Source organism: Marmota monax, unplaced genomic scaffold, assembly GCF_021218885.2.
Source record: "Marmota monax isolate L192 unplaced genomic scaffold, Marmota_monax_Labrador192_F-V1.1 WCK01_AAM20220418_F8-fsc00048, whole genome shotgun sequence".
Taxonomy (NCBI): Eukaryota; Metazoa; Chordata; class Mammalia; order Rodentia; family Sciuridae; genus Marmota; species Marmota monax.
The window spans coordinates 6304389-6320550 of NW_026694895.1; the positions used below are offsets into that span (position 1 = coordinate 6304389).

At 38.6% G+C, this 16162-nt stretch overlaps 1 protein-coding gene across 1 annotated transcript in view; it reads left to right on the plus strand.

The window, feature by feature from the left end:
• Window positions 1–668: 668 nt before the first annotated feature.
• Window positions 669–16162, plus strand: part of Neb (nebulin) — a 202939-nt gene continuing 187445 nt past the window's right edge. Inside the window, exons 1-8 of the mRNA XM_058573519.1 lie at window positions 669–760; window positions 1396–1460; window positions 4784–4825; window positions 6425–6628; window positions 9298–9405; window positions 9870–9974; window positions 10640–10744; window positions 11741–11845. Of these exons, the coding sequence (XP_058429502.1) occupies window positions 1425–1460; window positions 4784–4825; window positions 6425–6628; window positions 9298–9405; window positions 9870–9974; window positions 10640–10744; window positions 11741–11845 (705 nt within the window). The 5' untranslated portion in view covers window positions 669–760; window positions 1396–1424. The remainder of the gene's footprint in view (window positions 761–1395; window positions 1461–4783; window positions 4826–6424; window positions 6629–9297; window positions 9406–9869; window positions 9975–10639; window positions 10745–11740; window positions 11846–16162) is intronic.

Consider the following 16162-nt stretch of genomic DNA (forward strand, 5'->3'; position numbering starts at 1 on the left):
AGGAGGGGAGAGCTGGGAGAGGATTTGCTGCTGAGGAAGTTTATTTGATAGCTTGAAGGTAAGGTCTGTTTATGTCTTTTTCTCTAATGTTCTCTCAAGAGACGTTCCACAGTTTCCCTTGAAGTAATTTTCAAAGTTTGGGGTCCTAACTGGGGGTAATAGTGATAGAAATGCGCCCAAGAAAGCCTGTAATCCTATTGCCCTACAAAGGCCCTATGGATATCTGACATGTAGCATGTCTGATCAGAGTCAAGTCCTACACCGACTGATTTATTGCTTGACCAAGTTGACTGTCTTGTCCAACAATGTTTTTTTCATTTTTTGCCTTCAAGTTTTTCCCCTAAGTATATTAGTATGAAGAAGGACATTTGTCCTACGTGCCTATATTTATCCTGTTCTACTGGGCTTCATTGGCCTCAGATGGAGGGGTGGTTTCGCTAGCTTAATAAAACCAGCCACTGTGGGGTATTGGTTTACACACAAGCATCTTTGGGCAAAGGGACAGCTGCTCCCAGCCATCATCATCTTATATGGGAAGGCCCCACTTGTTGGCATCAGACTGAAAAGGCCTTGGGAGATCCTTTCGTTAGTTCCTGAATTAGAAGCTTAAGCCAAAGACCTATAATTTTATGTGTACTTCAACCAATGCTTTAAAATTTTTTTTTTCCCTTTCAGGGTTGAACAAGAGCTACAGAAAAGAAAGAAAAAAATCCGTATAAGCCAATGGTTTTCCGGAAGAAAATAACCCCATTGCCTTGAGGTTTCTGTTTTTCTCTTACAATTTATCGACAGATTTATTTTTATGTGTTCTAATTCAAAGCGTGAGATAAACTGCAGCATGCTAGAGCAGTACAGAACTCAGTTGACCCTTTTAAAAAAATTTTTTTTAGTTGTTGAGAGATCTTTATTTTATTTATTTATACTTGGTGCTGAGAATCAAACTCAGTGCCTCACATGCCAGGCAAGTGTGCTACCACTGAGCCACAGCCTCAGTCCCTCAGTTGACCCTTTTGACATTTTGGCTCTATGACCTTTACTGACCTTTACTTTGCTAAGAGTTTTGCTTGAAAATGCTTTTTCTCCAAGTGTTTAGAAATTTACATTCTCTATTCCTGGAGTCCAGACTCTCTTACTCACTCACCTTGGTGTCCACATTCAACTTTAACTGAATTGATTGTGTAGAAGGAACAATATTCAATATTCAATAAGGAGAAAGAGGTTTGAGGTTTCCTTTGTTTAGGCCCCTATTCTAAATGTGTTCTCCCCCTTAGCCTGCAAAAAATATGTGTTATGTAGATTAGATGGGTCTTAACTCTATCTTTTATAGTGTTATAAGATCATTTCTGTCCTGGAAATAGATGCTAATGTGTTTTCATTTGTGTGGAATATGGAAAGTTTGTAGGTGCCACTACTACTCTGGGAAAATGGCAGATGACGAAGAATATGAGGAGGTGGTGGAGGTAAGACTAAAACAAAAACAAAACACACAAAAAGCCCCACAATAGCTCTGATAGCAAAGTAACCCTGTAGTGACAAAGCTGTGTAGGTGAATTGATCATTTAAAAAAAAAAACCCACACATTTTTTATTATAACCTCACAAAGAATCATCATTAAAGCTAAGAAAGGAATATTTTATGTTCAGTTTCACTGTAATAATGTGGGGTGTAGAACAGAAAGGAAATACCACTACTTGTCATTTTTGCTTTTGTTTGAACTCACAAAAACCAAAACCAAAGTGTGCCAAACCTACAGGCATGTTTTACTCCCCAAATGGCTTTTTTTCCCACCTCCCAACACCAATGATCAAAGGGACAGAGGTGACACTATGGGGAGAAAGTTCCAGAAACTAAACTGTTTCTTAGTGTCTGCAAAGCAATAGAGGAAAAAGAACTCAGTCCTCCTTGCTTCAGTTTGTTGATTGTCTGTCTGTAGGGTGATGTGGGTTACTTAACTCAGAATCATCACATCTGTGAGATTTTATATATGTATACGTGCATATATGGCCACAAATATGTAGAAACAAATTCATGAAGGTCAGAAGTGATAGTTGGAGCCACTTTCCCACCAACTTTATTGTATTTACCCATATAAGCAAAATTAGCTTTTGCTTTTGAAACTTGAATAAGTATGAAGACCGTAGTGGGTATTTTGACAAATTTTCTCCACATTATTGGTGGACGTCTGACATTTTATAAAGTCATTATTTTATATTTGTATCAGTTTACTTTGATCATGTTATAGAACTATTTTCCTTACCAGTTTTTACCTTCAGCTTCACATTCTAGAAACAAAATCTAAAGGCTTGGGGCTGTCACCCATACATAGTGCCATGATCTGAGAGTGCTTAATAATTCATAATTAATGATAATGATCTAAATATGGAAGCAGTTTTGAAAATCTGTGCTCTTTAATGAGACTGAAAGTAACTGTAAGAGCTGCTCCAAACTAAATTCTAGATGAAAGTGTCAAAATTTATCTATGGAAAACTATTTTAGCAACCAGTCTCTATTTAGATGAAGAGAGAAGAATATTAAAAAACAAACCAATCCAGAATGAATCTCATATACTATAGTATTTGGTCTCTGACTTAAATGCTGATGGCTACATCTTCCATATTATTCTCAATATTATTACTAGTGAGCATTTTATGTAGGTCCCTAAGGATCAGAATTATCACTATCAGATATTAACATAATTATAAATTAAATTGTCTTTCATATGATGATAATACCAGCAACACTTTTTAGCCTCTTACTTAAATATCCCTTGACTTTCTTAAAATAATTGTGTTCATTTGTCATTGGAAATTGTCCTCAGTGCAGGGCCTGATTGATTTAACTAGTCATAAAAACGGAAGGGTCTATTTTTAGGCATCCCATCCATGCCATTTTGTCCCCATTACTACTTCTGAGTCTGACCAGCAAGTGCTAGACTAATAGACTGCCTGCCAGTGAGTGTTGAACCGAGGTCTCTTTGGTCTCAAAAAAGATCCTGAGAATGGAATGGTGGCAGATTTGAGAAAATTGGTCAGGGAAGAGTTTAAAAACAGAAGAACTAGCTTTAAAAATATATCTCCTAGGGATCTTGGACATCTGAAATAAAATTTTACTGTCACTCTTAAACTTGGAAAGAAAAATAAGTAAGGATAGATGTACTATCTAATTAGTGGCACAGCTCTTTAAAAAAGAGTGAGACTTGGCACACATGTTAATGCCAACCATTTGGATAATGCTGCCTTTTTAAAAGCTTATTTCTAAGATATATTTACCAATTGCAAGAGAAAGGTAGGATTGGATGGCTCCCAAAGAGCTTCTTTTACTTGGATATTAAGAAAATCCAAAATATTGGGAATCATTCACTTTAGTTTAATATTTCTTTTCAAGTCACTCATGCTTTGTGTGACCAAAGAAATGGGTCCATGTGGCATCAGTATCAATATTTTGTAAAGTGTCCAAACAGTATTTTTTCATGTGCTGATGTCACAAGGGTAAAAGAGCATTTCTCTGATTCCTATTGCTATATGTAAGGATATACAGAATATATATATATATATATATATATATATATATATTTAGTAAAAAAAAAAGACATTAAGCAGGTGAAATAGAGCAGGTGGCCTTTTGATAATGGTTAACTACTTTGATGAGAATTTACTGAACACAGGGCAGAAAAAAAGAAGGCCATTGAGGAAAATTTTGCGACTCTTTCCCCTCCCCTCTCCCCAGTAAGTATTTTGGTGTCAGAAATAAGAGAAAAGAAGTGTAAAATGTTATGTATTTTTTGCCTGAGAAAATGAGCCAAGAATTTCATTTTTATCCCTTTCCTTGTGTGTCTTGGCCTAAATGAGCTTTGCCTTCTGTTTGCCCAGCAGAGCTGGGTGAGGCTGGGGCAGGATTCCACTCTCCTTACGCATCTGAAACAAAATGTCAGCCGGTTCCTATCTGCATCTATTTATTGCTAATGATGTCAGAAGTAGAACAAAAGTAGACTTATTTTCAGATCCAGGCTGCAGGCACCTTTGGCAAACAGCAGCTCAACTGCCCCACATTTTGTGTGAAGTCTTCTCATTTTTCCTTTCTTACCTTGGCATTTACAGATTGTCTTCTTAGCACCTGTTTAGGACCGTCACACTATGTTTTCCCCACTTTTCTTGTTGGTGCATTATGATTATGATTATAATTATAATTATTGTGGGATGCATTGTTACATATTCATACATGCACGTGACGTAAGTATAATTTGGACAATACTGGGGGCCATCCCACTATTGAAAGCCATCCCTCCAGAAGTACCGCTTAGTAACCAGGAGTGTAGAGGAATAATTGAGATGTAGGTATGCTCTTGGATCTTATTTCCATGATTTCCCTTTAAAAATTTATTCACACTGGGGTGTCTGTCTTGTTTTGTTGTCAGTAAACAGTCTTAGTGCAGTTTCCCTTTGCCCAAAGGGCACACTCACGAAATTGTTACTGTATTCTTTGCTAAGCAAATTCTATCTGGGGTACAATAAGAAACCACGTTACATGTCCCAAGAAAATAGCTTCCCCTGACTAAAAACCAACCTCATTACTGCATCTTTTCAGATGTCATTTACTTGAGCTTTCCTGAAGCTTCCTGAGGAGAAAATGGGCCCCAAAGTATGAACAGGCTCCCTCACTACATCCTTCCCACAGATATTCTAAACCAGCTAAGCTAGTGATGTCTCTAAGGACTCAGATGAGGTGGGGTTGAGGTAGTTCCTGCTCTGCTTCTCATGACCATGCCTTTATGCTCTGTTTATAGTACTACACAGAGGAGACAATTTACGAAGAGGTGCCAGGAGAGGTAAGACCCAGTCCATATCTGCATGAGCCACATTCTCATTGAAGTGGGAAGAGCCTTCTTCTCTCTCAGACTCTCAAGGCCGCAAAGATGGCAGAAGGGAGTATCTGAGGAAAGCTCACCCACCTACCTGTTGCCCAGAAGTTGGTGTTAAAAGAACAAAAAATTGTAGTTTGACAGGTTATCTCACTCTTTTTGCTATTCAAAAAGTCAGCAGCTGATGGTTCCTTCCATTGTTGATACTCTTTTGTGTAGACATGCCGATTAGGCTAAAGTCAGTGGCTATCATCACTCTATAATAGCCTTGGACTTGTAACTGACATAGGGTCCCTCAGTTGCATTGTGTAGAGTTGTAGGATACAATCTCTGCACTAGAGACTATGCCTCTAAGATTTTGTCCCTGATGATGCAATAAAATGTTACTGGGATTTTAACACATTGGGAATTCTGAGAACCACTCCCATAAATAGTCCAACTTGGAACCTTTTTTTTAAACACCAAGTTGAAACACCTCTCTAATGCTTCATTTTCTGCATGAAGCTATTTCTCTTGGAGCATGACACCCAGTGATATGGATGGCTAACCTTGAGGCCTGCTCAGAGAGCCTGTGTCTGCATTAAAAGTAAACATCTGTAGATGCTATAAATTGGTTGGTTTCTCATGATCAGCCATGGATTAGCAATAATGGACAGAAAACAACCAATTAGTAATGATCCAGCAACTTTAGAGGGAGTTTTCCTGAATATACAACTTCTCTGTCAGGTTTCTCTTTTCATAATTTATGCCAGAACTCTTCCTTTGGCACAGATGATATTTGATCTGAAGGAAATGATACTGTGAGATGGATTGAAGACTTGGCTGCATACCTTCTTTTCCTACATATAATATTTTTAACCTTGATCTAGATTCAAACTTTGAATCTTAGTTTCTTCCACTATAACCTGTTGTAAGAAACCATAATTTCCCACCTACTATATACACAGAATTGTTGTGAAGAGAATGACCTCATTTATGTTGTCATTATTATTCTTGTCCATCTAAGTATGAGTGGGAATGGCACTCCAGTTCACATTAATTAACTCAGCCAAGAGAATGGTAAATACTTAAACTATGGGTGCAATTCATTTTTTAAAAGTCCATTATTCTTTATCTCATTCTATAGAGAAAAATGCCTGAATGCCTTCAGAAAATGCAACTAATTTTTTTCTTTACTCATTTAAAAGTTAAAAGTAAATAATCTGAGCTTTATTCAGTTGTCTTAACCTTTTATTCCCCAGTCTTAAGTTTGCTTTCATTTTATCCAGACTACTTAAAATTCTCAGATGTTTATGAATGTTATTTCTGATTTTATGCTAGCTCGAAGTGTTTGAGTGTCTTTCTGCAAATGCAATTAAGGCAACGTCACCGTCGGCATTGAGAGTTTTGTAACATAATAGGCCTTCATATGGCTATAGTGCGTAGCTTCCTGTTTTGGCCTGTTTTATACCTCGGAAGTAACACCAGGAATGTAATCTGACTTAAAGTTAAAATAGTGTATACCAATACCATGGCACCACACTTTTTACTTTCATAACAATGTTGAACTGCATGTCAAATTTTCAGACAATAACAGAAATCTATGAAACCACAACAACAAGGACAACGTCTGACTATGGGCAATCGGAAACTTCCAAACCTGCCCTGGCAGCGCCAGAGCCGGCAAAGCCAGTGGAGAGGAAGAAGGTCATTCGGAAGAAGGTGGACACTTCCAAGTTCATGACCCCCTACATTGAACATAGTCAGAAAATGCAGAATCTTTTTAGCCCAGTAAGTATCCAACTCTTGATGAACTGGTTTTATTATTGGGAAGTTACTGATCTTAACTGACTGTTTTGGATGCTGGCTAGATTTTTGTTTCTCAACCTTGTATGAAAAAAAACTTACTGTGTAGAAACACAAGTTCCTTTCTTGTGACTCTTGATTTTCCTTTCATGTATTCATTTGTACCACTGCAACATCAATGCAAATTATTCCTGAAAAAATAAGCATAAGGCCAATTATAAAGCATTTATTGGTACTTAATCACTACTTGCCAATCTTGAATAATGAAATCATAAATATAGACTTCACTGAGGTCAGTTCAGGGAAGTGAGATAACATACATAAACTATGAGCAGAATAGACTCTTAAATAGAGTAGCTAACAGAATATTAAAAGTCTGCAAGGGATATGCAGTGAGGAAGAACTTGTAGATTAGACTGGAAACTCATTTGAGATTGAGGATCAGATATACCCCAGAACCATGGTTTTTAACCATGACTGCACAGTGGAATCCCTAGAAGCTTGAAAACTCCTGATGCTTAGGTCATTCTAGTTTAATTGGGCCAAGCTCATGTCTGTGCAGAAGTAGCTTTAAAAGCCCCCCAGGTGATTCTAATATACAGCCCAGGCTAAAAATCACTGTGCTTGGTGGTGTCTGATCCTTAAAGTCCCTGTACAGTTCTATAGTTACACTGACAGGCAGCAGATTTAGACCCATTTTGAAGCATCTAATTTGTTGATTTTTTTTTTTCAAGATCTAACTAGGTAGTTTGATTGCATGTCTTATGGGGGCTTAAGAAACTGAAATACAGATCAGGGGAAGATTGAATTACATAGGACTAAAGTTGATGTCAAAAGTGTCCTGTTGCACAAGTGCTGGCGAGGATGTGGGGAAAAGGGTACACTTGTACATTGCTGGTGGGACTGCAAATTGGTGCAGCCAATTTGGAAATCAGTATGGAGACTTCTTGGAAAGCTGGGAATGGAGCCACCATTTGACCCAGCTATTCCCCTTCTCGGTCTATTCCCTAAAGACCTAAAAAGAGCATGCTACAGGGACACTGCTACATCGATGTTCATAGCAGCACAATTCACAATAGCTAGACTGTGGAAACAACCTAGATGCCCTTCAATGGATGAATGGATAAAAAAAATGTGGCATTTATACACAATGGAGTATTACTCTGCATTAAAAAATGACAAAACCATAGAATTTACAGGGAAATGGATGGCATTAGAGCAGATTATGCTAAGTGAAGCTAGCCAATCCCTAAAAAACAAATGCCAAATGTCTTCTTTGATATAAGGAGAGTAACTAAGAACAGAGTAGGGTCGAAGAGCATGAGAAGAAGATTAACATTAAACAGGGATGAGAGGTGGGAGGGAAAGGGAGAGAGAAGGGAAAATGCATGGAAATGGAAGGAGACCCTCAGAGTTATACAAAAGTACATACAAGAGGAAGTGAGGGGAAGGGGAAAAATAATATAAGGGGGACAAACGAATGTCAGTAGAGGGAGCAGAGAGAGAAGAGGGGAGGGGAGGGGAGGGGAGGGGAGGGGGGATAGTAGAGGATAGGAAAGGCAGCAGAACACAACAGACACTAGTATGGCAATATGTAAATCAATGGATGTGTAACTGATGTGATTCTGCAATCTGTATATGGGGTAAAAATGGGAGCTCATAACCCACTTGAATCAAATTGTGAAATATGATATATCAAGAACTATGTAATGTTTTGAACAGCCAACAATAAAAAATTAAAAAAAAAGTGTCCTGTTGTATTTGGCTAATTAATATTTACTTTGGCTTAAGTGTCAACTCCTGGCAACTACTGAGTAAATTTCTACTTCACATTCTTGAGTGATCTAAGATTTAGGTGTCTAAAAATTAAAAATTTCTTGATCACTGCCATATTCATCAAAGATAGAAAATTGTTTTGTTAATTTATTGCCACAAAATATCATTAGTTCAGACATTACAAACCTAGAATTTCTGATATTCTGAAAAGATTGTCAGCAAAGTTCTGTAATATATCAAAAGTGGTTAGGAACGAAATCAATGATATAATTTAGATTGTTGACTATTCTGCTCAAGAGAACTCTTTGAAGTCTTAATAGTGATAAATTATGCATGTTATTGTTAAAGCAAGAATTCATTGTATAGTTAGCAGAAATAATAAAAATGCCTTTCATTTCAAAATATTCCATAATTTAGACTTTTCATTAATTCAGCGGGTGTCTCAGCTATCTAAACCACCGAGGTTTAGCTGCAACTTCTGAATTGAATATTTTTGTATTGTAATAACAATCAAATCTTTTCAGACTTAACTCATTTTCTATATTTATTTTCTGAAATAATTGAGGTTCAGGCTTTTTATATGCACATTCAAACAAAAAAAATTGAGAGACTCATTTTAGGGCATTTCCAAGACAATAATCTCTAACAAATTTCTACTATTTCTAGGACCCAATCATGTTTAGGGGGAATGATTAACAAATCTATTTTCGTTTTTGCTGAGAGGATATTAGACAAAATAAAAGCTGTTATAACTGATAATTGTTATAACTTGGAGAGTTTTTTTTTTTTAAATCAGTTGGGGATAAGTGTATTGTCTGACATTTCTGCTGCTATCTTATCAGGTTCTAGGTGAGTATCTAACTTTTTTCCCCCTTTAGAATAAATACAAGGAGAAATTTGAGAAAGCAAAAGGACAGCCATACGCCAGCACATCTGATACTCCAGAACTTCGCAGAATCAAGAAAGTGCAAGATCAACTTAGTGAGGTGGGCTGCATCGCTTAAATAAAGGAGAGAAACATTTCGAAAATATGCCTAGCACTAGGGGCTTTAAATATGTGTAGTGAGAATAAGGGGTTGAATTACAGGTCCAGAAATCTAGAGAAAACATTGATCCTAGATTATGTTGCTGTAAACATGAACCCAGAGACTTCTGTGAGCTTGGCTCAGCGATGAGCTTAAGAGGGGACTGAGGTAGAGGCTGTAGTCCTCCACATTGGAGCACAGTGAGGGTAAGAAGGAGCAGGCTAGAGATTTAGCCATGAAAGCAAAACAGTAGATGCAGGCTCTGTGTCAGTCTTTGGAGATCACAGTGTCCTAGATAAATTCAGAAATTTTGCCTTGGGATGCAGACTTAGTCATTGAGTTAATGATCTTCGTTGATAAAGCTATTCTTTAATATTCTCACGTTTGAGCTTGTCGTAAACTATAACCATGCATCATTTCTGCAGGTTAAGTATCGAATGGACGGCGATGTTGCTAAAACTATATGTCATGTGGATGAAAAAGCAAAAGATATTGAACATGCAAAGAAAGTGTCGCAGCAAGTCAGCAAGGTGAGGCTGTGGCCTGGGTGGCTGGGCTATTTAACAGCAGGTATGTTACCTCTGCTTGTCCTGGAGGAGAAATGGGTGGGCTGATCCTGCTCACTAGTCCCACAGGCAGTCTGAACTAAAGGCCCACACATATCAGAAAGCCTCCACAGAAAACTGAGTTGCCTATCAGTGGATAGAGGATTCTGTGACGTGCCCAAAGAGGCAGTTGCAACTTAGCTCCAGGGGTGCTGCACAGAATGCAATCCCAATGTCCTGGAGACTCTTATTTCTTTCTTTATTTTTTAAGAATTTGGGGAGCTGAATTTCTATGAGAAATTTCCCAATTTCAAATGTATGCAATTCATTCAAAACCATTTTTAGAATAACATGCAAGTCAAAAGAAACATGTCTGCCACCCAAACTGAGTCATGACTGATTGCAACCTTTGAAGGAATCTATAGAGACTCAAAAGTAATGAATTAGTTCAAAAAACTAGAATTTTTAAGCGAAATCTTCCTAATTAGGTGAAGGTCTGATAGTATGTGGACATGGTCAGCATTTTCCTGGTAACCTATCCACAGCTTTTGCAAGAGGCCCCCTTTACTACACTACAGTCCCTCTGTTATAGAAATCCTCATGCCTTCGGTGAGACATCCAGACATAAGTCTTCTGCTCTTTCTGTCTAGGTTTTATATAAGCAGAACTGGGAAGACACCAAGGATAAGTACCTGCTTCCCCCTGATGCCCCTGAACTTGTCCAGGCCATTAAAAATACAGCCATGTTCAGTAAGGTAAGCCTCTGCTCCATCATTACCTCCAGCTTCCTTCATGATCCCATCATAGAAATTTATAGCAATACCTGGTACATTCTTGACAATCTGGAATACAGTTCTCCAGTCTTTTTGTGAATAGCCTGGAGACATATAGGACTGCAAAGTGGGGCTTGGCAAAGAGGAGCCTCAGCTCCTCTCAAAGCTCTTGGGCAAAAGGGTACAGAATCTTTTGAGACCCTGAGAACCAGCTGGAACATGAATGGAGAGAAGGAAGACACTTGAGAACCAGCTGAGATTGACAAAGTACTATCTTAAATTTTTTTTTGTAGCCCCTGTGCTATACTTCTGTTATCCCTGGCATAACCCTATTAGAGGTTTATTTTGTGGCAGAAACTATTGGACATGCTTCCTGGCTTCTGACACTGTGTTAGCAGTCATTTCAAGAAGCAGGTTAAGTTCCAGGGAGGAGATAAATCCGACACATTCTCCAGTCTTTTTGTGAATAGCCTGGAGACATATAGGACTGCAAAGTGGGGCTTGGCAAAGAGGAGCCTCAGCTCCTCTCAAAGCTCTTGGGCAAAAGGGTACAGAATCTTTTGAGACCCTGAGAACCAGCTGGAACATGAATGGAGAGAAGGAAGACACTTGAGAACCAGCTGAGATTGACAAAGTACTATCTTAAATTTTTTTTTGTAGCCCCTGTGCTATACTTCTGTTATCCCTGGCATAACCCTATTAGAGGTTTATTTTGTGGCAGAAACTATTGGACATGCTTCCTGGCTTCTGACACTGTGTTAGCAGTCATTTCAAGAAGCAGGTTAAGTTCCAGGGAGGAGATAAATCCGACACATCTGTGTGGGTTTGATGGAAAAGGGGGGTTACCTATGAATCTCATCTATCTCTGTTCTCAATTTGCCCTTGGTCCCTTAGGCCCTTAGTGAATAAGTATAAAATCGTGCACTTTATGTGTGATCACATTTTATTTCATAACTTTTCACTCTTTTTTGGATTTAGAAACTGTACACAGAAGACTGGGAAGCAGACAAAAGTTTGTTTTACCCATATAATGATAGCCCGGAACTGAGGAGGGTTGCCCAGGCCCAGAAAGCTCTCAGCGATGTAAGTGAACTGAAGTTGGCATGAGTGGGGTGTGTGGAGTTGGGGAAAACTGGAGTTACACTTTCTGGCCAGATGTTCACTGAAAGCCTTTTTTCTTTTTTAAAAAAAGACTATGTGCCATTATTGCTAAGGAGTACCTCCAGAATCATTGTTTATGATATCTAATTTAAGTTAGATATAGAATATGCTATATATTAGGTATAATTTAGTCCAGTCCTTTCTTCTAATAGGTGAGGAACTTGAGCCTAAGATCACATAGGTAGGTCACATAGAGCCCAGACTTGTGTTCCTCCCACAAACCAGTGTTCTTTCCACTAGATCACGTGTGGTTCTCTTGGCTTTGTTTGAAGTTCTTTTGTGACAATGGAGTGGCTTTTTTTTTTTTTTTTAACAGCTATGGAATTACAGCCACGCTCACAAATTTATTAAGTAAGCAGTATTATAGAGGAACTTTGTGTTGCTGTCCTGGTCAACAGGTCTTAATGGTATTGTGTCTTACTTCTGCACAGAGACTGACAGGCGACTTGTTGAAACATGTTTGTGTGGTTATCCCACAAAGAGCTCTGAGCAATGGTGTATGGAGAGGATATTTCAGAGTTAGCAAAAAATCACCAATCCCACTTGACAGAATTTTAATATTCTAGACACTGAAAATTGTATGTTAGAGGAACTTAAAAGAGCGAAGAAGCTCTCCTTAAAATTGAGAGCCCCACTCAGGCCTAGCACTTGCCCTTGTTTTGAGGCACTTTATTTCTTGACCCCTGGATTTGCTGGAAATCATATGGAAAATCCAAAGTCTCCTGATCTAGGTTTTAGCAGAGCTCTGTTTATAAATGACATGGTACTTGTTGTTCAACTGTTGAGCTAGATCCTTGAAACTTCTTATATTCAATATGGACTTGAGCTACTTGAGACCTAGTGAGATTGACTAGATTTACCAATGGGTGCTAGGGTTCAATCTTGTCCTGAACTGAAGTTTACATGCTAATTTGATGGTGCCTCCAACTTTTGAAGTATAATTTTTATTGCTTCTCATTTAATATCACCTGAAAATTTAGTGGACACATTTTCTATCCCACTTTTCATGTGATTAAGATAAACTCTTACCTTTCCATAAGGGCAGGTGAGAAAACAAAGAAGGCTTAATAAGATCCTAAAGTCACATAGTACATAGAGTGTGGGTACCTACTTCTAAGATGAGCTTTTGATTCTGTAGTTCATGAATTCATAACATTGTTATGAGCCGTTAGCAAGTGATTAGTGATTATTTACTGAACTCCATTATGCATCCATACCTAGCAGGATAGGAAAGTACTACAAGAAGTGTTCATCTTTTCCTTTGAGAATTTATAATTAGGCTAAAATATGACCACGATATATGTCCAACAACAAAAAAAATGTTAAAAACAAAATACTATAGTCTAATACCTGATGTAAGAAAGGACACATACGTAATCAGAGAAGGTCATGTGGAGGCAGATCCAGAAGGGCTGGGTAGTGATGAAGAAGAAAGACATCCCAAGTGGAGACTGCACTTGAACAAGGGACCAAGGTCAAATGAGTCTGGATATCATGGAACAACGAATGTGAATGATGTGATTGTGAGATTGCTGACAGCAGGACTTTAGAAATCAGACAAAATACCTTTGCCACAATAGGGGAGGCAATGAACAGCATCATTAGATGCTTGAGAGGGAAACAACATGATAAAAGAATGTGGAAAAAATCTGATAGACAATATGGTGAGTTGGGACTAGGAAAAACTAGAAACAGTGATATTTGTAGAAGTCTATTTTAGTGATATAGATGGATCAGATGGTGGAGGTAAAGGTGAAGAAGAAAGAAATTGACGGTAATAAGTATTAACAAATGTTAATGATACTGGATGCTGGAGATGGAGAGAAAGAAGTCATAAATGAGTTTATGATCATAGATAGGTGGTCAGGGTGAATGGGGTACACCTGGTAAAGATGCACTAATGGAAAGAGAAGCAGATTTGTTTTAATGGGAGGAATATTCAGATCAAGGCATTCTAGGAATGTACAGAAATTTAGAATGTCACAGAGATTAGAGATTAGGACAAGAACTTAATATTTTAAAGTCATCAGAGCAAAAATGATAGCTGGAGACTTGAAATGCATGAGGGAGGCAGAAGAGTGTAGGGTCAAGGGCAGCATTGGAGGACACCCACACTTAGGACATCTGGAGAGGAGCCAGCAAAGGATGAGATCAGAGAAGCTGAAGGGGGACCAGGAAATGCCATGTCATATAAGCTCAGGGAAAGGTTTCCAAGAAGACACTTAATCTCCTGTATCTCCCTTTATCCATGAAACAGAGGAAGGATTACCTCCATAGCAGTCTAGTGAATGTCAAACAATTGATTTGGCCACACTTTTGAGATAGCACAAAAGAGAACATAATGAAGGAGAATATATAATAATGAAATCTTCTCTACTCTTCTTCAGTAGGACCTGGCAGTTACAGTAGAGCTTTTGTTTTGATTGCAGACCAAGTATGCACTAAGTATCAGATTATCAACATGCTATTAATACTATTGTCAGCACCACAAATTTCTACAAATATCCAGCATAGAGCCCTAAGCAAGCATTTGTTCACAGAACATACCACTGGGTAGGCATATAGGTTTTCAGCTAGGGGCTTAGATTTATATGTTCCTGCTCCCTCTCCTGTCTCTTCTTCCTATGACAATTTTAACTCTACTTATCATAGTTCCCTTATTATGTAAGTAGAGACAACATATATTACAAATACCAAGAGAGTCTTTAAGTTGATCTATTTATTTTTAAAAACTATTTCCTAATGTTCAAACACTTTCTTTCCCCTTTCTTTTGTTTTTTCTTTTTTGGTGGCACTGAGAATTGAACCCAGAACCTTGCACATGCAAGGCAAGCTCTCTACCACTGAGCTACATCCCTAGCCCTTTAAGCTGATCTAGAGTGCAGAATTCTAAGGAGACAGAATTCTGAACAAGTTTCTGAGAAAATTGGACTTTTAGATCTGATTTCTCTGAAACTTCTTGACAGAATGTCATTTGGAATAAGCATTTCTCCTGTTTGCATGTTATCTTCTCCCTAAGGACTTAAGCAGGCATGGAAAATTCCAGTTGGCCTATGCCTGAAATAAAGTCTTCACTTACTTAAAAGAAACTCGGCAGTGGAATTTATGCCTTTTATGCATTTTTAAAACTGTTTTATATCCCAGTTGATTTGATGTTCATGAAAGCTCTTGTTACAGGCACTAGACAGATGGGGTAAGATACAGTTAGACTTGGTTAAAGAATAAAGTGATTAGGACCATGGCATTATCGAACCTTTTTTTTTTTTAATTAAGAATACTGGTTGTGGAAAGAAAAAAAAAATCTGTAGAAGTCTCACAGTTGTGTGACAGAAGAGTTGGGATAATCCTCCTATTGTCCCCTCACAGACTTGGTGTGTAAGACCCACATTCTGAAATCAGTCACTGAACATTCCTCCAGTCAGGGACCATGCAGGCCACAAGTGTTCCCAATGAGAGGACATTCCTTTGCCATCCCAGGACTCACTCTCCAAGAAAAAACAGACATGTAGACAATTCCTTACAGTGTTATCTGAAGGAGGTAAAGGTCACCTTGAGTGAGATCCCTAGAGAAGGAAACTGCGTCTACTTTGGGAGTCAGGGAGAGCTCATGCCATTGGGTACTGGAGACAAAGGAGGGCAAGTCATGCCATCCTGAGACGAGGAGAAGCAGCAGCAGTTTCAGACAGATGGGGAGTCAGTGGGGTCGGGATATTCCTGAGAGAGGAAACAGCATACAGAAGGCCCTGAGGAATTTGAGGGTCACATATATCTAAGAGTCTATGAATAGTTTTGCCTTAATGGAGGTGGGGCCAAAATTGGTGGAAGAAAACTCCAGAAGAATCAGTAATAAAGAGAAAAAGAACAACAAGAGTGAAAAGGATGCATGACTCATAAATACCATCCTTATTTTAAGGTGATAGAGGTCTTTTAGAGGCTGAAGGGAAGGCCTTGGTGAAGAGGGGAGATTGAAACTGTGAGAAAGGAAAGGGGTGACCATCAGAACTGGGCGCAAGGGGCAACAGGAAGGAATGGTACCCAGCATGCAGAAGCCGGGCCCTTTGGAAGGGATGCTTCTCCTAGGAGTTAGGGCAGGTGGTGGGGGGGGGGGCAGGGCTGAGTTGGAGAAGTGTAGCCTTTGTTTACAACAGGAAGCTGAGAGTAAGGTAGAGTTGACTGGAGACTTAAGGACAGTGCTGGGGTTTTAGACTAGTTTCTGGGCATAGGGGCTGACCAGGGACA